The sequence below is a fragment of the Dipodomys spectabilis genome, unplaced genomic scaffold (assembly GCF_019054845.1).
Source record: "Dipodomys spectabilis isolate Male_0828 unplaced genomic scaffold, ASM1905484v1 ptg000030l, whole genome shotgun sequence".
NCBI lineage: Eukaryota > Metazoa > Chordata > Mammalia > Rodentia > Heteromyidae > Dipodomys > Dipodomys spectabilis.
Genome location: NW_024870707.1, coordinates 10,878,477 through 10,903,049, shown reverse-complemented (window position 1 = coordinate 10,903,049; position 24,573 = coordinate 10,878,477). Strand labels below are relative to the sequence as shown.

Sequence of the window (24,573 nt, the reverse complement as noted above, 5' to 3'; positions counted from 1 at the left end):
GGCACACACAAAAAAGAAAATTTCCTGAGACTGGCTAGGTATTGATGACTTGAATCTGTAATCCTAGCTACCCAGGCTGATCTCTGAGGGTCCTGTTACAAAGCCAGCCCAGCCCAGAAAGTTTGTGAGATTTTTTTTTCTTTTTTGTTGGTGGTGGGGCCTAAACTGGGCTTGGGTACTGTCCCTCAGCTCTTCAGCTCAAGGCTAGTGCTCTACCACTTGAGCCACAGCACCACTAATGGCTTTTTCTGTTGATGTGGTGCTGAGGAATTGAACCCAGGGCCTCATGCATACAAGGCAAGCACTCTACCACTGAGCCAACTTCCCAGCCCAGTTTGTGAGATTCTTTTTTTGGGGGGGGGGAGGGGTCCAGTCGTGGGGCCTGATCTTTGGGCCTGGGTGCTGTCCCTCAGCTCTTTAGCTCAAGGCTAGCGCTTTACCACTTGAGCCACAGAGCCACTTCCAGCTTTTTTCTTTTTGCTTATGTGGTGCTGAGGAATCAAACCCAGGGCCTCATGCATGCAAGACAAGCAGTCTACCACTGAGCCACCTTCCCAGCCCCTTTGTGAGATTCTTATCTCCAAGTAACCACCAAAAGCCAAAAGTGGACCCGAACCAGGTGGTAGAGCCCCTTGAGAGAAAAAGTTAAAGTACCCTGAGTTCAAGCCCCCAGTACAGCACACACATGAAAGAAAAGAATAAGGAAGGGAATGAGGGAACGAGGTAGAGAAGGAAAGAAGAGAAAAAAAATGAGAATGGTGTCCCAAGAAGTAACATCCTTTGGAAGCAAGATAATTGCTTAAAATTTGATAATTGAGCTGGATGCCAGTGGCTCATGCCTGTAATCCTAGCTACTCAGGAGGCTGAGATCTGAGGATCATTATACAAAGCCAGCCTGGGCAGGAGAAGTCCATGAGACTCTTATCTCCAATTAAATACCAGAAAACCAGAAGTGGGGCTATGGCTCAAGTGGTAGAGCGCTCCTCTTAAGCTGAAGAGCTCAGGGACAGTGCCCAGAGGTCAAGCCCCAAGAATGACCGACAAAAAAAAAAGTTATAATCAAGGGAGTCCCCATGTGCTCCTGGCCTGACCTGTTTGGCCTCCTGCTTCCCTGCCAAGTTATGACTTTCAGGGGGCCTCTTCAGAGGCACAACAGGGAGCCTCCTGATCTGGAGTTTTCACCCTTCAAACACCCCCTGTGTCTTTACCCTCTCCTCCCTCTTACTTTTCTTTTTTTTCTCTTTCCTTTCCCTCCCTCCCTCCCTCCCTCCCTCTCTTCCTTCCTTCCTTCCTTCCTTCCACAGTACTTGGAACTGAACTCAAGGGGTGCTAGTGGTAGCATTCAGCCATACCCCTAGTTCTTTTTCCTTGATTTGTATTTCAGATAGAGTTTTATGCTTTTGCCCAGGTCCAGCTTTGGACTCCAGTCCTAACTCCACCGCCCCCGCACCAAGTAGCTGGAATTACACAAATGGGCCAGTACAACCAGCCCTTAAATGTCTTTTATCAACATTGCTCTTTAGGTATTTTGTTAAAGCAACAGAAACAGATTCAGATACCATCCTAGGAACAGAGCCACTGTTGGTATAGCACCTCTTGACATCATGGTTCTTGGTGACAAGCGTTGCCCTTCTCCCGAGTCCCTGTGCCATCCCTCCCTGTGCCCAAGGTCAATGAAGCTCTTAACCAATTCCCAGGTGCCCACTGGCCAACATCCACCATTGACACCTTTGGTCATGGCTCTAGCCCAAAAACCTGGCTTCCAAACCCCAGATCCCTCTCTGCTGCTGCTTCCCAAGGCCCATGATTCCACATATCTATTAGAATGGGGTTAATAGGCATAAAGTCAGCGGCCTTGAGCAACTCATTCTCTCTGGGGCTCTTTCTTGTTTTCATGCCTCAGCCAGGGTTGAGGCTGCCTGCAACTGGGACACAGCCCCTTCCCGGGGATATGCTCAATGCTCTGCTCCTTTTTCTTTCTTCCCCCATTCCTGTTTTGGGGTGGGTTTTTTAAATCAGGATCTCACTATGTTGCTCAAGCTAGCTTTTAACTCCATATCCTCTCACCTTAACTCAAGAGTGCTGGGATTAAAAGCATATACCACCTCACCAGCTTCTCCCCTTCTTTGTAAAACCTTTACTATTCTCACCCTTTCTTTATTGCCTTAGTGAGGGTGGGAGGGAGGACAGACAAGAAGGTAAAGGCTCAATAGTTGAATATTCATTTTTCCAGACTTGTTAAGGACTCTGAAAACAGCATTGTAGCTTCCTTTGTTCCATTGTGTCCTGAGTCAGAGACTGGACAGGGAGGGTCACAGGATAACAGGAAATATGTGTCTGGGTGTGGGTGTATGTGACCCGTGATAAAAATCTCAAAGTCCCTTCTCCAATTCCAAATACTTAATATACAAGGCTTGGGGAGAGATGTGGAGGAAGGCTGTGAATCTGAAAGAGCAGCCCTGACACTTGATCCTGGGCCATGGCTGGACTGGGAAAGATTTTGGAGACAATGGGGGTAGGGGAGGGATTAGAAGAGGAAAGGGCAGTGCTATGGAGAAGGGAAGGTGTGAGTTTAGTGGGAAATAACCTTGGGCTTGGGGGGAAGGGCAACAGAGACTCAGCTCTGAGAGATGAACGTGGCAGTGGGGTGGGCTTGTGGTTCAGACTGCATATTTCATGTGTGGTATTTTTCTTTCCTTTTTCCTACATGGCCAGAGTGCAGCTCTGGGATTGCCCTGCACATACGGTCACGCCAAGCCCCAGGGACACCAGGTCATCACAGCCAACCCCATGCCCTGTTCTCTGTATAGCTACCTTCTCTGAGACTATGTTTCCAAAAGACTTTAGATCTGGAAGACTAGAATGATCTGGAAAGACCACAAAAGGGTGAGGTATGTCATGCAAGCACTAAACTTTCTCCCTATCTCTCCCTTTAAAATGTCACCCCTGGGGCTGGGAAGTTGGCTCAGTGGTAGAGCACTTGCCTTGCATGCCTGAGGCCCTGGGTTCGATTCTCAGCACCACATAAGCAAAAAGCCGGAAGTGGCGCTGTGGCTCAAGTGGTAGAGCGCTAGCCTTGTGCTGAAGAGCTGAGGGACAGTGCCCAAGCCCAGAGTTCAGGCCCCACGACCGGACCCAAAAAAAAAAAAAAAGAAATCTAAAATGTCACCCCTATGCTTGGAGCTGGTAGCTCCTGCCTATAATCCTAACTACTCAGGAAGATGAGCTCTGAAGATCGCAGTTCAAAACCAGCCTGGGCAAGAAAGTCCGTGAGATTTTTTTTTTTTTTTTGCCAGTCCTGGGGCTTAAACTCAGGGCATGGGCACTGTCTCTGAGCTTCTTTTGCTCAGGGCTAGCACTCTACCACTTGAGCCACAGCACCACTTCCAGCTTTTTCAGTTTCTGCAGTACTGAGGAATCAAATGGGCTTTATGAATGCTAGGCACTCTACCATTAAGCCACATTCCTAGCCCCTGAGAAACTCTTATCTCTAATTAACCATTAGAAAACTGGAAATGGCACTGTGGCTCAAAGTGGTAGAGTGCTAGCCTTAAGCACAAAAGCTCAGTGACAGCACTCAAGCCCCAAGTTTGAGCCCCACAACTGACAAAAAAAAAAAAAAAAGTCACCTTTCAGGCTGGGAAGGTGGCTCGGTGGTAGAGTGCTTGCCTTGCGTACTTGAAGCCCTGGGTTCAATTCCTCATTACCACACAAGCAGAAAAAGCTAGAAGTGGCACTGTGGCTCAAGTGGTAGAGCACTAGCCATTGAGCAAAAGCAGCTCAGGGCCAGTGCCCAAGCACTGTGTCCAAGCCCCAGGACTTACAAAAAAAAGAAAGAATAAAACCTTATAGGATAGGGGCTGGCCTTCTTCAGGAAGCAAGAGAGAGGCAGATGTTGATTCTGCACCAGAAAGGCGTTAGGTCAGCCAAGCTGCAGAGAACTCGCAGTTCACTGAGCTAAGCCCATTGGGTTTGGAGGTGGACCCTGAGATGCTCTTTGAGTGGGACTTACTCCAGAGGAAGCACATAGGGTTCTTGAAAGATTATTAGGCTTTGCCAGAGAACCATGCAGACATCCAGGTACAGAGAACAAAGGTTTATTGCCAGGAAAGAGGGCCAGCAAGACCCCTTCTCACGAGATAGAAGTGAGAAGTACCAGCTATTGTCTGAGGTGACCTATATAAGCTAGAGGTTTAGGAGGGGCTAGATGGGGCTAGGAGGCAGAGATCCTGGTGAGGACATGTGTGGGCCAGGGTCTTCATCATGGCGGACTAGGATTTATGGCTGCTGTCTAAATAGTAGATAAGGGGTCCTGCAACTGCCCAGAGCTGAAGGTCAGTCTAAGGGGCTCTTGTTGCCTTATATGGTGGTAGCTGCCCCAGAGAAGTGCCATCCCAAGATAAAGGAGGTTGGAGGATGATTATTTACTGCCTTTACTACATGGGCCGGCCTGGTGTTGCCTAGGAAGGGAGCATGCTAAGCTGTGGAGAAGGGAAGGAGTGGACTAAGCTATGGAAAGGGAGCTCATTTCGCTAACAGTTCTGGGGGTGCTTCCAGCTCTTGTGTCCCAGAAGAAGGCAACTGCAGTGGAGGTGGAAGATTTTTAATTACTATATAGTCTAGATTGGCCTCAAACTTTTTTATAAAGGTGATGCGCAGAGGGGTTATGGTATCATAAGTCAGGTAACTGGTACATTTCTTTTTAGATAATGTCACTTTGGCCTCAAACTCATGATCATTCTGTCTCTGTCTCCCCAGTGCTGGGATTTCAGGTGTGTGCTACCCTGTCCAGCTCTTTTTTTTTTTTTTTTTTTGTCAGTTGTGGGGCTTGAACTCTGGGCTTGGGCACCATCTCTCAGCTCTAAAGCTCAAGGCGAGTGCTGTACCGCTTGAGCCACAGCACCACTTCTGGTTTTCTAGTGGTTTATTGGAGATAAGAGTCTCATGGACTTTCCTTGCCCGGGCTGGCTTTGAACCGTGATCCTCAGATCTCAGCCTCTTGAGTAGCTAGGATTACAGGCGTGAACCACTGGCGCCCCGCTGTCTGTCCAACTCTTGAATCAGGGTTCAAGTCCTGGTCCTCCATTGAGCTGTGTGGCTTCAGCAAGTCACTCAATATATCTAAATGTGTTAGAGCACTCATAAAGGGTGCTATTAATGGGCCTATCAGAAAGGCCAGCTGTTAAGTGTTAAATTCAAAGATAACGTTAGTATATTTATCTCTCATCTGGCATACAGCCATGCCCAGTAAACATTGGCTATTGTTAAAGTGCTGGAGATGGGCCCAGGGACTGGTTCCCAGAGGCTGGGGAAGTAGGATGGGTCATATGCAAAGCAAATCACCAGCCAAAAGTCAGGTACATGGCTCAACTTTCTTTTTTGGTGATTGTGGGGCTTGAACTCAGGGCCTGGTCATTGTCCCTGAGCTTTTTTACTCAGAGCTGATGGTCTGCCACTTTGAGCCACAGCACCGCTTCTGGTTTTCCAGTGGTTAACTGGAGACAAGAGTCTCATGGACTTCCTGCCTGAGCTGGCCTGGAACCATGAGCCTCAAATCTCAGCCTTCTGATTAGCTAAAATTATAGGCATGTACTACTGGACCCAGCTCACTTTGTATATTTAAAATTGAAGCCACGGACTGGTGGCCACATTTGTAATCTGTGGATCATGATTCAAAGCCAGCCTGGGCAGGAAAGGTCCTGAGACTCTTATCTCCAACAAACTATGCAGAAAAAGCTCAAAGAGACACTGTGACTCAAGTGGTAGAGCACTAGGTTTGAGCAAAAAAAAAAAAAAGCTCAGGGACAGCATCCAGGCCCTGAGTTCAAGCCCCAGAACCAGCACAAAAATAAGATAAAATAAATATTTAAAGTACACTCTTCTAGAGTGATAAAATTTTGCTAGTAATTTTTTTTTGCGTCTTCTTTTTTTGGTTGTACTGAGATCAAACTCAGGGCTTTGCACTTGCTAGTTAAGTAGTATACCACTGCTCATGCATGTGGCCCAATGATGCTGTTTTGGGGAGAGCTACAGAGATACATTTTTAATTGTAGATGTTTCTTGTCTGTATCAGAAACATGGAGAGGTCTCTTGGTTCTGAAGTCCCTTCTCTAAAGATGGAGTTTTAGGAGATAGTCTGCTCTTTTCTATACAACAACAACCTCCAACAAACCAGCTATCTACATTGTTTATTGTCAGTGCTTATACTATTTTATTAACTTCAGCTCTATTAATGAAAGCAGATCATTGGTGGAAACAGTACATTTATCAACAGTGACAAATTTGTTGCTTTAAAATAACAGCTGTTCCTCAGTATCCACAGGGAATGACTCCCAGACCTTCTCAGATTCCAGAATTTCCAGATGCTAAGTTTCCCCTTCCCCCCAGTGGAATGTATTTGCACATAGTGCTGTCAATTTGGGTAGAATGCAAAAGCTATGTAGATAGTTGTTCTACTGTACTGTTGGGGTGAATAATGATAAGAAAAAAGTCATTTTTCCCTAATATATACAGGTGTATATATGTATTGGTTATGGTACTTGAACTCTGGGCCTGTGGGTGCTGTCCCTCAGCTCTTCAGCTCAAGGCTAATACTCTACCACTGAACCACGGCACCATTTCCGGTTATCTGGTGGTTAATTGGAGATAAAGAGACTCAAAGACTTTCCTGCTCAGGCTGGCTTTGAACTGCAATCCTCAGATCTCAGCCTTCTGAGTATTTAGGATTACAGGCATGAGTCACTGGCGACTGGCCCTAATTTTTTTTTTTTTTGGTCCGGTTGTGGGGCCTGAACTCTGGGCCTGAGCACTGTCCCTCAGCTCTTCAGCTCAAGGCTAGTGCCCTACCACTTAAGCCACAGTGCCACTTCTGGCTCTTTTCTTTTTGCTTATGTGGTGCTGAGGAATTGAACCCAGGGCCTCAGGCATGCAAGGCAAGCGCTCTACCACTGAGCCAACTTCCCAGCCCCGGCCCTAATATTTTTGTATTGTGCTAATTCTGGGACTTGAACTCAGAGCCAGGACATTGTCCTTGAGCATTTTTTTTTTTTTTTTGTCAGTCATGGGGTTTGAACTCTGAGCTTGGCTACTCTCCCTCAACTCTTCAGCTCAAAGCTAGCATTCTACCTCTTGAGACACTGCACCACTTCCAGTTTTCTGAGTGGTTAATTGGAGATAAGAGTCTCACAGACTTGGGCTGGGAAGGTGGCTCAGTGGTAGAGTGCTTGCCTTGCATGCATGAGGCCCTGGGTTCGATTCCTCAGCACCACATAAGCAAAAAGAAAAAAGCCAGAAGTGGCACTGTGGCTCAAGTGGTAGAGCGCTAACCTTGAGCTGAAGAGCTGAGGGACAGTGCCCAGATCCAGAGTTCAGGACCCACGACCGAACCTCCCCTCCCCTCAAAAAAGGAGTCTCACAGACTTTCCTGCCCAGCCTGGCTTTGAACCATAATCCTCAGATCTCAGCCTTCTGAGTAGCCAGGATTACAGGCATGAGCCACCGGTGCCTTTGACCTTCCTTGAGCATTTTTGCTCAAGGCTAAGTACTCTACCACTTGAGCCATAACTCCATTTCTTTTCTTTTTAGTATGTAATCAGAGAGAAGAGTCTCACAGAGTTTCCTGGTAACTTGGAACCACTGTCCTCAGATCACAGCCTCCTGAGTAACTAGGATTACAGGTACGATCCACTAGTGCCTATCTTCCTAATTTTTTGTGTGTGTGTTTGTCCTGGGGCTTGAACTCAGAGCCAGAGCGCTGTACCTGAGCTGCTTTTGCTCAAGGCTAGTACTCTACCATTTGAGCCACAGCACGACTTCTGGCTTTTTCTGTTTATGTGGTACTGGGGAACTGAACTCGGGGTTTCATGCATACTAGGCAAGCACTCTGCCACTAAGCCACATTCCCAGTCCCATGAGTCTTATCACCAATAAATTACTCAGAAAAAGACGGAAGGGATGCTGTGACTCGTGTCATAGTGCTAGCCGTAAGCAAAAAGAGGCTCAGGGACAGCACCCAGACCCTCAGTTCAAGTCCCAGCACCAGCAAAAAGAATTAAAAAAAAAAAAGAGAGAGAGAGAAAGAGAGAGCAGGATGCTTATGGCTCACACCTGTAATCCTAACTAGTCAGGAAGCTTAGATCTGAGGATCATGGTTCGAATTCAGCCTGGGCAGAAAAGTCCTCAGGAGACTTTTGTTGTTGTTGTTGTTGGTCACGGGGCTTTAATTCTGGGCCTGGGTGCTGTCCTTGAGCTCTTCAGCTCAATGCTAGGGACTTCTGGTTTTTGAGTGGTTAATTGGAGATTAAGAGTCTCATGGGGACTTTCCTGCCTGGGCTAGCTTTGAACTGCGATCCTCAGATCTCAGCCTCCTGAGTAGCTAGTATTATAAGCATGAGGGCTGGGAAGGTGGCTCAGTGGCAGAGTGCTTGCCTTGCATGCCTGAGGCCCTGGGTTTAATTCCTCAGCACCACATAAGCAAAAACAAAAAAGCTGGAAGTGACGCTGTGGCTCAAGTGGTAGAGCTCTAGCCTTGAGCTGAAGAGCTGAGGGACAGCGCCCAGACCCAGAGTACAGGCCCCACGACAGGACCCAAAAATAAATAAATAAATAAATAAGCATGAGCCACTGGTGCCTGACTCCCCGAGACTCTTATCCCCAATTAACCACTCAAAAACCATAAGTGGGGCTGTGGCTCAAAGTGGTAGAATGCTAAGCCTTTGAGTAAAAGAGCTCAGGGACTGCACCCAGGTCCTGAGTTTAAGTCTCACAACAGACTAAAATAAATAGTCTCATAGACTTTCCTGCCTGGGCTGGCTTTGAACCTTGATCCTCAGATCTCAGTCTTCTGACTAACCAAGATTACAGGTGTGAGACATCAGCACTCAACATCCTAATACTTTTGATCATGGTTTGTTCAGTGTGGATGCCAAACTCACACATGGAGGACTGACTAGATGAGCTCTACCATTGATGCTTCGCTCTAAAACTTCCCACCCCTATCGGTGCACTCAAGGCAAAAAAAAAAAAAGGAATCAGAAGCAGAAAACCGTCCACGGAGGGAAGCGTTGCTAAACTGACCCACAGTCTGTTATTTAACTTCACAAACAACCAGTGCCAAACATGTGAAGGCAGGCTCTTAAGATTAGTAGAAATAGGAAAGAACTTCTTGTGAACAGTATGGAGTAAGGATTAGGTCTCCAAATAACCATTTACAGCCCTTGTCCCTCCTGAGTCCATCCACAACCAGTTCTGGTACCTGAAGTTCTGCCTACTGGAAAGATTTCTTCCTCACCAGGTTTTTACTGTGAGAGGGGCTGGAGCATAGCAACAGTCCATTTTGGTTCACTCCATTAACTAACCCATCCATGCATTAACTAACCCATCCATGAACCAGACCTAAAGTTTTCTTCACTAGCTGGTCATAAGGAGCCTTAAGAGGTCATAGGTCTGGGCTGAAGAAGAGATGCTGAGGCAGCAGAGATAGGTGAGGATCAGGCCACAGGGTTAGGAGACTCACTTGTGCCTTTGAATCTTCTCAATTTTTGTGGTAGTTAATTCAAGATAAGAGTCTCACAAATTTTACTGCTGGGGCTGGTTTTGAACCATGATCCTCAGATTTTAGCTTATTGAGTAGCTAGGATTACAGATGTGAACCACTGGTACGCAACTAAAGCAGCCCATATTAATAGAGAATTTCAGAGCCATATGAGGTAGGACATGCCTACAATTCCAGCATTTGGGAGGTGAAGCCAGGAGGATCAAGAATTTGAGGGTAGCCTCAATAAAGTTAGACCTAATCTAATAAGCAAAATACAGACAAAATGCAAAAGTGCTGGGGCATTACTTAAGTAGTAGAGCAAATGTCTAGCATGTGTCAAGCACTGCATATAAACCCAGGACTTAAACTCTAGCACGACCATTCATCTACTTCCTCCCCCAGCCAAGTGGCCATTTTTCTGTTCAAATCTGGTCAAATGTAAGGACTGTGTCCACCAAGTGATCTACTCAGAAACAGACTGTAGCCTAAAGCAGAATTGCAGAAACCGAGCTAGTCAACCCTGCAAAGGGAATGCCTTGATCTTGGAATTTTATTGTTTTGTGTGCATGTGATTCTTAGTAATGGTTTGTTATAGTACAAAACAAACAGCTTATGTTTGTATTTATTTTCTATCTCATACATCTCTGTGCCCTGTCTCTCTTTCTTTTCTCTCTCCTCTATTCCTTAAAAAATCTGTTGGATTGTAGCCAGGTCCTGGTGTCTCACACTTGTATTTCTAGTTACTCAGGAGGCTGAGATCTGAGGATCAAAATTCAAAGACAGCTACTTCCCCATAGGAAAGTAGGTGAGATACAACTGCAATTAACCAGAAAACCAAAAGTGGAACTGTAAATGTAAGTGGTAGAGCACTAGTCTTCAAAAACAAAAAACTATGGGCTGGGAAGGTAGCTCAGTGGTAGAGCGCTTGTGTTGCATGCATGAGACCCTGGGTTCAATTCCTCAGCACCACATAAGCAAAAAAGAAAAAAACTGGAAGTGGCGCTGTGGCTCAAGTGGTAGAGCGCTAGCCTTGAGCTGAAGAGCTGAGGGACAGCGCCCAGGCCCAGAGTTCAGGCCCCACGATTGGACCAAAAACAAAACAAAACAAAAAAAACTGCCGGGCATCAGTAGCTCACACTTGTAATCCAGCTACTCAGGAGGCTGAGATCTGGGGATCACAGTTCAAAGCCAGCCCAGGCAAGAATGTCTGTGAAATTCTTACTTATTTTCTTTTATCGGTCATGGGGCTTGAACTCTGGGCCTGGGCGCTGTCCCTCAGCTCTTCAACTCAAGGCAAGCGCTCTACCACTTGAGCCACAGCACCACTTCAGTTTTCTAGTGGTTTATTGGAGGTAAGAGTCTCACGGAGTTTCCTGCCCAAACTGGCTTTGAACTGTGATCCTGAGATCTCAGCCTCCTGAGAGGCTAGGATTACAGATGTGAGCCACCAGTGCCCGGCTTCCATGAGATTCTTAGCTCCAATAAACCACCAGAAAACTGGAAGTGGCACTTTGGCTCAAGTGGTAGAGTGCTAGCCGACAAAAAAATAATAAAATAAAACAATAAACAAAAAAATAAACAAAAAAACCCCAACAGGTACAACACCCAGGCTCTGAATTCAAGCCCCACAACTGACAAAAATAATTTTTTTTTTTTTGGGTCCGGTCATGGGGCTTGAACTCTGGGCCTGAGCGCTGTCCCTCAGCTCTTCAGCTCAAGGCTAGCGCTCTACCACTTGAGCCACAGCGCCACTTCTGGCTTTTTTCTTTTTGCTTATGTGGTGCTGAGGAATCAAACCCAGGGCCTCAGGCTTGCAAGGCAAGCGCTCTACCACTGAGCCACCTTCCCAGTCCGACAAAAATAATTTAAAAAAAATTGGGCCAGGTGCTTGTGGCTCACACCTGTAATCCTAGCTACTGAGGAGACTCAGATCTGAGGATCACAGTTCAAAGCCAGCCCAAGCAGGAAAGTCTGTGAGACTCTTCTCTCCAATTAACCACCAGAAAACTGGAAGTGGTGCTGTGGCTCAAGTGATAGAGCTCTTACCTTGAGGTGAAGAGCTGAGGGACGGTGCCCAGGTTCAAGCCCCATGACTGAAAAAAAAAAAAGTTGGATTGGATAGGAGGCAGGAACTAGCAGGATGAGGGATGTTGGGGAGGACTAAAGAATATGAATATGCATGCATATATATGAAAATAGGAAAATGAAATCAGTTGAAATTGACAAGAACAGGGATTGAGGAAGAGTGGTAGAGGGGGTTGACAAGGGTACATTGTCTGCATGTAGGGAAATGTTACAATGGAGTAAAACTAATAGATGCTAATCAAAAATTTAATTTACAAAACCTATTGGGGCTGGGCACCAGTGGCTGACTTCTGAAATCCCAGCTGCTCTAGAAGTTGAGATCTTAGGATCACAGTTCAAAGCCAGGAAAGCCTTATGTTGTTGAGACTTTTATGTCCAGGAGACTCATCTCTAACCACCAAAAAGCTGGAAGTAGAGCTGTAGCTCTAGACATAGAGCACTATCCTTGAGCACAAAAGTTCAGGGACAGTGCTCGGGTCTGAGTTTAAGCCCCAAGGCCAGCAAACACAAACACACCCACCCACATCCACACAATTGGAAATATAAAAGACATTATTGGGGCTGGAGATGTGGGGCTCAGTGATAAGGGCTTGCCTAGCATGCACAAGACCTTGACTTCCATTCTAAGCACCACAAAACAAAATCCAATATTCACTTTCTATCTGTGTGACCCCTGGGCACAATCTATGTTATACTTCCTGTCCAGCTAAGATAATAGGTGTGCATCACTACATTCAGCTCTCCATAGAAGGGGTCTCAGGACATTTTTCTGCCTCACCTAGCCTCAATCCAATATCCTCCCAAAATTCAGCCACTAATCCCAGCTGCTAGCTAGGATTATGAGCATGAGCCACACAGCTTGTGTAAATGATCACTTTGGATCACTGATTGAAAATGGTGGAAAACCAATGCAACTGAGGAAACTGAGGAAATACTATACCCTAATAAATCACTTTAAGGTATATACCCAAGAGAAACTCTTGGATACATGTTTAACCAGAGATATTCACCAGGAATATTCTTAAGAAACATAGTTTGAAATAGAAAAAAAAAAAAAAAAACAGGAAATCCTATTTCCATCCTTAAGGCAAAGAGATTAATAAACTGTGGTATAGTAACACAACAAAAAGAATATCGAGCAAGGAAAAGTGAATAAAACTGAGTTGAATGAACCTTACTAGGTTAATGCAAAAAGAAAGTATAATAGAAGGACAATAATAAACTATTCTCTTCATAAAAGTTCAAAGATAGGGGCTGGGAAGGTGCTCAGTGGTAGAGCGCTTGCCTTGCATGCCTGAGGCCCTGGGTTTGATTCCTCAGCACCACATAAGCAGAAAAAAGCCAGAAGTGGTGCTGTGGCTTTAGTGGTAGAGTGCTAGCCTTGAGCTGAAGAGCTTGAAGGACAGCACCCAGGCTGAGTTCAGTCCCACGACCAACCAAACACACACACACACACACACACAAGTTCAAAGATAAAGCCAAACAGTATGTTTTGTTTTTGGTGGGTCAGGGGGCTTGTACTTAGGGCCTGGATACTGTCTCTGAGCTTTTGTGCACAAGGCTAGTGCTCTACCACTTTGGAGCCACAGCCTCACTTCTGGTTTTCTGGTGGTTAAATTGGAGATAAGTCTCATGGACTCTCCTGCTCAGGCTGGCTTTGAACTGTGTATGATCCTCAGATGTCAGCGTCCTGAGTAGCTAGGATTACAGGCATGAGCCACTAACACCCAGTTAAACAGTATATTTTATAGATATGTAAAGATGTGTAATTTTTTTCTTTGAAATACATTCTTCCAGCCAGGTGCTGGTGGCTCATAAGACTTATCTCCAATTAACCACCAAAAAACCAGTAGTGGGGGCCGGTGCCAGTAGCTCACACCTGTAATCCTAGCTATTCAGGAGGCTGAGATCTGAGAATCAAGGTTCAAAGCCAGCCCAGACAGGAAACTCTGTGAGACTCTTATCACTAATAAACCTCTAGGAAAGCAGAAGTGGTGCTGTGGCTCAATCGTTAAGAGCACTGGCCTTGGCACCGGGAAAGCGCCCAGGCCCGGTGACCAACAAAACAAAACAGTAGTGGGGGTGTGGCTCAAGTGGTAGAGTTCCAGCCTTGAGCAAAAAAGTTTGGGGACTGTACCCAGGCTCAGAGTTGAAGCCCAAGACCAGCACAACACAAAAAACTAACAACAATAACAAAAACAGAATTCTGGCCAGTGGTATCCAGGACACGCAGATAAGGAACAAACAGGTGAAAAAAATGTAGATGAATGTGGTTTTATATCTGTCCCTTCAAGGGATAAAACTCGACTTTGCAATGAGTATTCATGGTATTAAGTTATAAACAGATGTCAATTTTAAAATGAGGATCATACATGGATCAATGATGATTGTGTGTCATTAACTAGAGATTATAACTAATCCATTCGGTCGACTTGAAGTCCGCCTCCCCAAAACAGTAAAACTGCCTTTCCTAGTCAGGGCCAGCCAAGGGAGAAACAGAAACGAGTGGGAGGGGCGGTAACTATTTTCACTTTTCCCTTCCTGTTTTGTCAGAGACTGGGAAAGCAAGTCAGAATTTCTAATCTTTTCCAATTCCCACATCATTTCCTAATTTAAATTGAGAGAACCTAAGTCTCCAAGTGGAGACGACTCCGGGGCCGCCCGGGAGGAAGCTGCGTGGGGCGCACGCGCGCGCTCAGCCCGAGGAGCCGGGCACTTAGCGTGACCCCCCGGGGGGCTGGGATCTTTAGGGCCACACTCCCCCAAAGTGGCAGGGAGGAAGCTCGGGGTTTACTCGTGGGCGCCCCCGAAGGCCGGCGTTTAGCGGGGCAGGTGACAGCCCCGAGCCCGGTCGCGCGCGGCGGCGATCGTGGCCCTGTACCTCGGTACCAGACGGCGCCTCGTGGGCTACCCAGGTGCCGTCCACCACCGGCCTTCGCGGGCGCAGCAGGCCCGGGCCTTTCCCCGTGCGGGGCGGGCGGCTGCAGGGTAAGCAGCCCTGGCTCGGCTCCAGACCCGGCCCGGGGTGACATCACCACACTCCTCCGTTCCGCGCGGGGGGGGGGGGGGACCCGAAATCCCCTAAAAACAGAGTGAGTAATCGCCGGCCCGCCCTCCAGGCGGGGCGAGACCCAAGAACAAGCTGAGCGGCCGCAGCGCCAGCCGCAGGAGCGGCCTCCAGGCGGGAGCGCTTTTGTCGCCGGCGCGGTGCGCTCCGATCCCGGCTCCCCGGCTCCCCGGCTCCCGGCGGCGGCGCGCGCGGCCTCTCCGTCCTCCGCGCGGCGCGCACTGGCTGCGGATCCCCGCGCGCGGCGGCTCGGGCAGCGGCGCAGCGCGCAGGCGCGGCCGGATTCCGGGCAGTGACGCGGCGGCGGGCGCGCGCGGCGCATTTCCGCCTCTGGCGAATGGCTCCGCTCTAGCGCGCGCCGCGGGCTCAGCTGCGACCCCGGCCCCGCCCCCCGGGACCCCGGCCATGGACGGTGAGGGCGCCCTCTAACCCCACGGGGTAGCCGTGTCCGGGCGAGCGGGGCAGTGGCGGCCCCCGTACCCCGCCTTCTGCGCCGCGCGAGGTGCTGCGCAGGGAGCGGCCGGCCGGATGGTGGCGTGGGGCGGGGCGGGCAGCGAGGGGTCTGACTCAGTTTCCCTTCTCGGTGTAGGGGGAGCGTTGCGCAGTACCTCCCCGGGTGGGAGTGTGGGGTGAGCCTTGACTCACTTTTCCCCCCTCCAGGGCCCATGGGGGGGGCAGTTCTGAGTTCGTTTCCTTGTTAGGGGAGAACGTATCTGAGCCTGCTTTCCGCGGGGGGGGGGGGGGGGTAGTGCCCTCTTTTCAGTGCCCCTTATGAAAGTGAAACTTGCCCTGACTCAGTTTCCTTTTGCAGAGTAGGCATTCCATAACCCTTCTTCTTTGAGAAACAGGTGCTGCTGCTCCCTTCGTTTCACCGCAGGGTGTAGGGGCAGGTGCTGAGTCCTAGAGGAGCCCGGCTCCATCAGATGCCCCTCCTTACCCTGTAAGGACTGACAGTGTCTTCCCTTTCCCTTTCAGACCTGTTCCCCCTCATCTTCCCCTCAGGTAAGTGGACAGGCCTTTGGTAGTAGCAGAGGAGGGGCTATTGGGGTTCAGGACCACAGCGGCAAGCCCCTGATGGCACTGGCTGTGCCTCCAGCAGAGCCAGCCCAGGCTTCTGGTCCTTATGTGGAGATCATGGAGCAGCCCAAGCAGCGGGGCATGCGCTTCCGCTACAAGTGCGAAGGGCGCTCTGCGGGGAGCATCCCTGGTGAGAGGAGCACAGATACCACGAAGACCCACCCCACTATCAAGGTCAGCACTGACCCCTAGGGATGGGTGGGAGCACAGATGGAATGGGAGGGACCCCAGGAGCCCCAGCCGACTTGCCTCTCAGGCTGCTTTACATTCATCCCCCCCTCGCCTGTGTCCGAGAGCCAGATTTGGGATTGCTGGCCTTCTAGAATACTCTGTACTTTGGACAGATCAATGGCTACACAGGACCAGGGACAGTTCGCATCTCCCTGGTCACCAAGGATCCTCCACACCGACCTCACCCTCATGAGCTCGTGGGGAAGGACTGCCACGATGGTTTCTATGAGGCTGAGCTCTGCCCTGATCGGAGCATCCACAGGTGAGCGCTCTGCAGGCCTGAGGTGGGGAGGTCAGGGGAGGGGACTGGAGGCAGAGGGCTGGGGAGTGGTTACAAAGTTTCTCCTCTCTGGGCACAAAGTCAAATTTCTCTCATTGTTCTGCCCCAGCTCTGCAAGCTGAATTCTTTGTCTTGAAATCAATCTGTGAATATATCTATTGAACTGATGGACTTTGTAACTAATAAACTACCTGTTGACAAGAATTAATTACACAAATAAATAGACAAGATTCCTTGAGAGTAATGATTTCACTAGTAAAAAGAAAACAGGGTAGGAAGTGGGAATGTGGCTTAGTGGTAGAGTGCTTGCCTAGCATGCATGAAGTCCTGGGTACAATTCCTCAGTACCACATACACAGAAAAAGCCAGGAGTGGTGCTGTGGGTCAAGTAATAGAGTGCTAGCCTTGAGCAAAAGCAGCTCAAGGCCAGTGCCCAGGCCCTGAGTTCAATCCCCCGGACTGGCAAAAAAATAAAGAAAAAATAAATCAGGGTAACAGGTTGAAAGTATAACTAACCCAAGGCTGGGGAGCTGGTCTCATTCTTTTGGATTGAGAAATCAGAGAAGACCTTTTTTCTAAGACTTGGTGAGAAAGAATAGAGATGCATGAAAAAGCATTCCAAACCAAAGGAACAATGACTTTGAAGTAGGAGTGAGTTTAGTCTGATTAGGGAATGGGGAAGAAGCCCCTGTGGCCAAGAATGGGGAGCCCTGGGGTGGGGGGAGGGTGTCTTGTCCCCAAAGGTAAGGAGAAGAAAGCCTTTGAAGGCTGTGGAGCACCCCAGCAGTTACCTGCGGGTTGAGGAGGGGCCATCTGGGCCCTGCTGAGACAGGGAAGTAATTTTTTTTTGGGGGGGGGTTACTTCAGCTTCCAGAACCTGGGTATCCAGTGTGTGAAGAAGCGGGACCTGGAACAGGCCATCAGCCAGCGCATCCAGACGAACAACAACCCCTTCCAAGGTGAGGGGCAGGGGAGAAAAGACTGGAGCCTGTGCCCCACCCCCACTGCCGTCATCTTCCCCTGGCGGTCTGTCATGCCTGTCCCTCAATGCCAAGACTCACAGTATAGATGGACTCTTCCCTCCCATACCTGCCACGCTCCCATTTTGCCACTGACATACAAGCCCAGAGATGCGGAGTGACATTCTGGGTCACAGTGGAGTCAGCAATGGGACCAGAACCTGGTCTTCCTCCTCCTCCCAGACCTTCTGTCACACCCGCCCTCAAACAGCCATCTCTGCCAGAGCTCCCTGCCCTCCTTCATCCCTTCCCTCTGCCCCTCCCTAACCCCATCTGTTTTTCTGGCAGTTCCCATAGAAGAGCAGCGTGGGGACTATGACCTGAATGCTGTGCGGCTCTGCTTCCAGGTGACGGTCCGAGACCCATCCGGCAGGCCACTCCGCCTGCCGCCTGTCCTCTCTCATCCTATCTTTGACAACCGTGAGTGGCCAGGTTGCCTAGGGAAGGGGCGAGAGGGTGGACCTGGGTAGGAGGAGGGGGCTGAGGTGGGTGTGGCCTGTGAAAGGGGCTTTGTGCAGTTGTCCAGCACGTTCATCCCCTCGTCTGTGCCCATGGTGCTGGTTGAGGACACGGGAAGACCCAGAAGTGCCCCCCCAAGTGTCGCTCCCAGGCTGTCTGGGAGTGTGCTGGGAATCAGATGTTTTGCATATCATGTGCCCAGAGGGTGGCATGCCAGGATCTGTGCTAATGACTCTAGGAAGTGGACTCCCCGGAACCGGCCATGCTAGACAATAACATTGCAATGACAGAGGCTCCTAGGAACTTCGAGGTGAACTGAGCTGACATTGACCAATCGCAGTCTTTCAGTAACCAGCAGGACGAATGAAAATAAAAGGGCTCTCGAGCCCCAAAGACAGGAAACCAAGATAAACTGGAGGGGGGGTGGGGGGAGAGCTTGTTGCCAAGATGGGGATAAACCAGATCCTGAACCTATGCTTGGGTTGGGTGGAGAAAGAGAAAGCGGGACCAGCTAATTCCCACCACAAGGACATTGATGCTTAGGTGTTAGTCACTCTTGTCTTCCCCTGGCCTGGAGTCCTACTGAGCTCTGAACCTAGCAGGTGAACTAGTTGCTGCATTGGTTGGGTTCTGGGAGCAACTGGAATAGTCTGACTTTGAGCACGGAGGTGAGGTTGACAAGCTTTGGGTAATCTTGATGCTGGGCTGGGCTGTTGCGACTCCAGCAGGCCACCCTGGGGACTTGTGGTGGCTCAGGGCTTCCTTCCTGATTGTCACACCCTCAGGCGCCCCCAACACTGCAGAGCTGAAAATCTGCCGAGTGAACCGAAACTCTGGGAGCTGCCTGGGCGGGGATGAGATCTTCCTGCTGTGTGACAAGGTGCAGAAAGGTACACTCGAGGGGCAGGACTGGACTCTTTGGACTGAGCGGTGAGGGCAAGGCTGAGCAGAGGTGGTGAGTGCCATGTATCTGGCTTTCGGTGCCCCCCACACCCTGGTGTCTTGGACAGCAGGGTGAAGTCTCTGGAGACAAGCGCCGGAGGTTGGGGCAGCAGGTTTGGGAGGTTTCAATGCCTGACTGACCTGCTGCCCATCTCCTGCAGAGGACATTGAGGTCTATTTCACGGGACCTGGCTGGGAGGCCCGAGGCTCCTTTTCTCAAGCTGACGTGCACCGGCAAGTGGCCATCGTATTCCGGACCCCTCCCTATGCAGACCCCAGCCTGCAGGCGCCCGTGCGTGTTTCCATGCAGCTGCGGAGGCCTTCTGATCGCGAGCTCAGTGAGCCCATGGAGTTCCAGTACCTGCCAGACACAGGTACGCAGGGGGGAGGCTGCAGCCCGCTCGCGTGGCCTCCACCAACAAGTGGGGGCAGAACTTGGGATTCATACTGTGCAATCATTACCATGCCAGCCCCACATAACATCTTGGTCACATCCTGAGGTTCCTATAACGGTGAATTCATCAAACTGCATTTCTCAGGGTCCCCTCTGACACGTGTCTCCCCAGAACCCATTTCATACCTCATTTAAAATAGTGACACTCAAAGCTTACTTTGAGTAAGGTTAATTAACTACATCTGCCCCTGTTCCAAGAGTTTCAGCAAAATAATTTTAAGCTCTCCCTACGTTTTTGAGGACTGAGACTGGTCTATGCTCCTTTATCAGTGGGGACGAGGCATCTAATCGCAGGTCCCTGGCTCTACAGATCTGTTACTGTGCTGTGTGTCTTTTCTTTTTCCTCTCTTTTTTTATTAGTTTATGTTAACATAAAGGGATTTCACTGTGCTACTTCCATACATGTGTATGATGTACTTTGAGCAAATACTTCCACATAATTTTTTGTTGTTGTTGGTATTGGTGGTCATGAGGCTTGAACTCAGGGCCTGGACTCTGTCCGTGAGTGTTTTTGTTCAAGGCTAGCACTCTACTTCTTTGAGCCACAGCACCACTTCCAGTTTTCTGGTGGTTCATTGGAGATAAGAGTCTCATGGACTTTCTTGCCCAGGTTGGCTTTGAACCACAATCCTCATATTTCAGCCACCTGGCTCCATAATTCTTTTCTTTCTTTCTTTCTTTCTTTCTTTTTCCTTCCTTCCTTCCTTCCTTCCTTCTTTCTCTTTCTTTCTTTCTTTCTTTCCTTCCTTCCTTCCTTCTTTTTTTTTTTTTTGCCAGTCCTGGGGCTGGAACTCAAGACTTGGGTACTGTCCCTGAGCTTCTTTTGCTCAAGGCTAGCCCCAGGGCTTCATACATGTGAGGCAAGCACTCTACCACTGAACCACCTTCCCAGCCCTCCAGAATTTTTTTTTTTTTTTTTTTTTTTTGCCTGTTGTGGGGCCTGAACTCTGGGTGTTGTCCCTCAGCTCTTCAGCTCAAGGCTAGCACTGTACCACTAAGTCACCCTCCCAGCCCCACCTCCATAATTCTTATCACCCATTTTTAAACAGTTTTTAACATGTCCCATTGGTGTCTCTTGTCTCTGCCATTCAAGCCAGCTATATTTTGGTTAAGCTTTATATGCTTGTGTGGTGGCAGGTGTATGCCAGATTCTTATTTCGTTGTTATTGTTGGTTGTGGAGCCTGAACTCTGGGCCTGGGTGCTGTCCCTGAGCTCTTCAGCTCAAGGCTAGCACTCTACCACGTGAGCCACAGCTCCACTTCAAGCTTTTTCTTCTTATGTGGTGCTGAGGAATCGAACCCAGGGCCTCATGCATGCAAGGCAAGCACTCCACCACTGAGCCATCTTCCCAGCCCGTGTATGCCAGATTCTGTAAATACAAAGATGACCGAGCCAGATTCCTTGCCCTTCACAAACTCAATCACCACACAGCCATGCAAGTCACATCCTTAGTTCAAGAATGGCGGGCAAATTGCTGGGTGCTGATGGCTCACGCCTGTAATCCTAGCTACTCAGGAGGAGGAGGATCTGAAGATTGCGGTTCAAAGCCAGCCCGGGCAGGAAAGTCTGTGAGACTCTTATCTCCAATAAACCACTAGAAAACCAGAAGTGGCGCTGTGGCTCAAGCGGTAGAGCGCTCACCTTGAGCCCAAGGACAGTGCCGAAGCCCAGAGTTCAAGCCCCACAAGTGACCAAAAAAAAAAGAATGACAGGCAAACGGAGGTAGGTGCAGAGTGCCCTGGGAGCACATCTGTAGGAGCCAGAACTCAGAGGAGGTGGCTTTAACCATAGAGAAACACCTAGAAGTGCATTTTCCAGGCAGGAGGCTCAGACATCCATGTAGATGGCTCACACCAATCGTTCCCCAGCCACCTCTAATTCAGCCCCCAGATCACATTTCCGGTGCTGTTTACTGTCACGAAAGTGTCAAGGCTTTAGCAATTGGAGAGTGTCCCCCCTAGAGCCGGGCTCCTGAGTTTGGCTCCACCCAGGGCCCTCCAGGGGGATATTCAGCCAACAAAGCTTTCTCGGACAGCCACGGAGTGTTGGAACTGCTGAGCTTTGATGCTACACATCTCCAGCAATTGGTCGGAAGTATGGGTGTCTTTGGGGAGCACCAGGGCCTGGCTGGGGAGCACCAGGGCCTGGCTGAGGAGCACCAGCCCCACTCTCCCTGTTACTTTCCCAGATGATCGCCATCGGATTGAGGAGAAACGCAAAAGGACATATGAAACCTTCAAGAGCATCATGAAGAAGAGTCCTTTCAGTGGTGAGGCGGGGGTAGGGAGAGCCCTGGATAGAGGCCAGGAGCAGCACCGGGACAACCTTAGGGGCTGAGAGCTAACCCAGCCTTTGCCCTGCAGGACCTACTGATCCCAGGCCTTCACCCCGGCGCATCGCTGTGCCTTCCCGAAACTCAACTGTCCCAAAGCCAGGTAAAGATTTTCTTTGGTATCCCTGGAGCAGTAGCTCAAATTTCCTCAAGCTGAAGCTAGGACACGTTCTATGACAGCAATGAGCTGAGGCATCGCCTCACCCACAGGCAGCTAGTGCTAGTCAGGCTCATCTGGGGAGCAGTGCACGTGGCGTAGATTCTTGGGTCCTGGCTCAGAATGGAGATTTTGGAAGTGTGGTGCAGGACCAGCAACTTCCTGTCCATGGAAGTCTGAGGACCATTGCAGTAGTTAAAACCTGAATTGGATTTTTTTTTTTTTTGTACTGGTCCAGGAGCTTGATCTCAGGACCTGGGCACTGTCCCTGAGCTTTTTTGCTCAAGGCTAGTGCTCTACCACTTGAGCCACAGCCCTTCTTCTGGCTTTTTTGGTGCTTAATTAGAGATAAAAGTCTCATAGATCTTCCTTTCCAGGCTGGCTTTGAACCATGACTTTCAGATCTCAGACTCCTGAGTAGCTAGAATTACAGGCATCAGCCACCAGCACCTAGCACCTCTTTGTGTGTGTGTGTGTGTGTGCGTGCGTGCGTGCGTGCGCGTGCGCGTGCGCCACTAACAGGCTTGAATTTCGGGCCTGAGTGCTGTTCCTTAGCTTTTTTACTCAAGGCTGGTCCTCAGTCATTTGCACCACTGCTCCACTTCTGGCTTTTTGATGGTTTATAGGAGATAAGTCTCATAGACTTCCCTGCTTGGGCTAGCTTTGAACCAAGATCCTCACATCTCAACTTTCTGGCTAGCTTGGGTTACAGGCATGAGCCACTGACAACCAGATTTGTCTTCCTCAAGATACAGACGCAGAACTGGGATAGCTACTTCAAGCTCTCAAATGAATTAGGAAAGCAAAAAAACAAAGCACTGCTAAAGTAGCAAGATGTACGTGCTGGTGAATGGCTCAAACAGTGACAAGTACCCACTGCAGGCCACTGTTCCCTGAGCGTGCCACAGATTGGGCCCACTTACAAAAGAGCTTTAAGGGAATTGGTGGGCTTAGGTCAAGGGCTGGAAGCAGATCCAGCGAGCCAGGGCAGATTGAGTCAGTGGAAGGAGCTACTGTGTTGGCAGTGACTGCAAAGGGAGGGGTTGATCCTGAGCACTGTTGCGAGGGTGTGGGGTACAGAGGATGGAGTGGGTTTCTTGTGCTGTCTCTGATCCCAGTCTCTTTGTCTCTCCTCCAGCCCCCCAGCCCTATGCCTTTCCACCATCCCTCAGTACCATCAACTTTGATGAGTTTTCCCCCATGCTGTTACCTTCAGGGCAGATCCCAAACCAGGCCTCAGCTTTGGCACCTGCCCCTACCCAAGTCCTGGCCCAGACTCTGGTCCCTACATCAGCCATGGCATCAGCTCTGGGCCAGGCCCCAGCCCCTGTGCCAAGCCTACCCCCGGGCCCTCCCCAGTCTGTGGTCCCACCTGCCCCAAAGACCACCCAGGCTGGGGAAGGCACACTGTCGGAGGCCCTGCTACAACTGCAGTTCGATGCTGATGAAGACCTGGGGGCCTTGCTTGGCAACAGCACAGACCCAGCTGTGTTCACAGACCTGGCATCTGTTGACAACTCGGAGTTTCAGCAGCTGCTGAACCAGGGTGTATCCATGCCCCACCCCACCACCGAGCCCATGCTGATGGACTACCCTGAGGCTATCACTCGCCTGGTAACCGGGTCCCAGAGGCCCCACGATCCAGCTCCTAACCCACTGGGGGCCTCAGGGCTCCCCAATGGCCTCTCAGGTGATGAGGACTTCCCCTCCATTGTGGACATGGACTTCTCAGCCCTTTTGAGTCAGATCAGCTCCTAAGAGGGTGATGCCGGCCCTACCCAGAGCACCAGGTTGCAGGGACTGAAGCCCCCCCCCCAAGCACTGTGGATTCTGGGGAGTGTGCTCCAACTGCCCCCACCTTCTTTGGGTGGCATCTTCTGGAGGCGGCACATTTTATTCTTTGGCAGTGTCTCTCTCCTTTTTGGAGGTGCTTAAGCAGAAGCATTAACTTCTCTGGAAATGGGGAGGACTCTTACTCTCTCTTCCCCAGTCTTGATGGTGGGCTCCCTTCTCTGTAGGGAACTCTGGAGGCCCCTTCCCCATCCTCCAGCTTATAGCGCTCTCCTGAATAGAGGAGCAGCTGGAACTATGGCCTTCAAGGCCACAAAGCCTTATTATCAAGTGTCTTCCTCACATCACAAATTCATTTACACCACGGGCTAAAATAATGCTCCTATTGCAGCCTCCGTGTGGCATTGCCTGACACCAGCACTTGAGGGGCTGGCCTTCCTGCCCTTTAGATCTGTACCAGCTCTTTCCTTGCTCAGCGAAGGCTGAAGTCCAGGATCCCCAAGGGAGTGTGGAGACTTCCCTGCTCCCCCTTTTCTCAAGTGCCTTAATAGCAGGGCAAATTGTATGAGAATAGTGGAGAACAGGCTGGAAGCTCTTCAGCCAAGAAGCAAGTCTTTAACCGAAGAATCGAAGCAGTTGGACTCTCGCTCTTTCTATTCTGAACTAATAAATATGTTGCCAAGCTGGCCAGGGATTTGTGGTCTTTCAGCAAACACTGAGCTCACTCGGCTCATCATGTCATGCGGGACACAGGCGATAGAGTCGAGTTACTAGGTCGCCCTGAAAGACACCTGTAGTTACCGTCCAAGTTCGGGGACCAGGCAGCTGAAGCAGGGCCCCCAGTCAGTACTGCCTCGGGATGGAGCGCTTTCAGATCCTTCACGGAGGCCTTCACACTCGTTCAAGGTCTTAGGTCAACAGAGGGTGGATCTCACAGAAAAGCTTGCCAGCTTTTGGAAGACATTCTGGTAAGAAAACAATTGGGGCAGCCTGTGAGCGCTCTGGAACGCTGCCCAAACAAGTTTGGGATTCATTTCTTGGGTGACCAAGGGGTTTACTTCTGCCTGGGAAAGGGTTGTGGGGGGCGGGGGGAGGGGGGTTGATCTCTGCTTATTCCATCAAAGCTCTGATCCCTGTTCTGGG

The 24,573-nt window shown here is 49.8% G+C and overlaps 1 protein-coding gene across 2 annotated transcripts; it reads left to right on the top strand.

Annotated features, from left to right (window-relative positions):
- Window positions 1-14,990: 14,990 nt before the first annotated feature.
- On the top strand, window positions 14,991-24,116 carry Rela (RELA proto-oncogene, NF-kB subunit). 2 transcript variants are annotated; one of them, XM_042676203.1, is made up of 11 exons: window positions 14,991-15,099; window positions 15,663-15,689; window positions 15,787-15,938; window positions 16,109-16,257; window positions 17,143-17,234; window positions 17,583-17,714; window positions 18,539-18,643; window positions 18,857-19,069; window positions 21,339-21,419; window positions 21,514-21,585; window positions 22,778-24,116. In XM_042676203.1, the coding sequence occupies exons 1-11, from the start codon at window positions 15,093-15,095 to the stop codon at window positions 23,395-23,397; spliced, it is 1,650 nt and encodes a 549-aa protein (XP_042532137.1). In that variant the 5' UTR covers window positions 14,991-15,092; the 3' UTR covers window positions 23,398-24,116. The 2 variants fall into 2 exon arrangements, with proteins under 2 accessions (XP_042532137.1, XP_042532136.1); XM_042676202.1 differs by having other exon boundaries at window positions 15,784-15,938.
- The last annotated feature ends 457 nt before the right edge of the window (window positions 24,117-24,573 follow it).

What these genes read in the sequence shown, in the direction of transcription:
- Rela (XM_042676202.1), top strand. An exon ending in GAACAACAACCCCTTCCAAG is followed by an intron (nt 17,235 to 17,582) that starts GTGAGGGGCAGG and finishes TTTTTCTGGCAG; the next exon opens with TTCCCATAGAAGAGCAGCGT. An exon ending in CTCAACTGTCCCAAAGCCAG is followed by an intron (nt 21,586 to 22,777) that starts GTAAAGATTTTC and finishes TCTCTCCTCCAG; the next exon opens with CCCCCCAGCCCTATGCCTTT.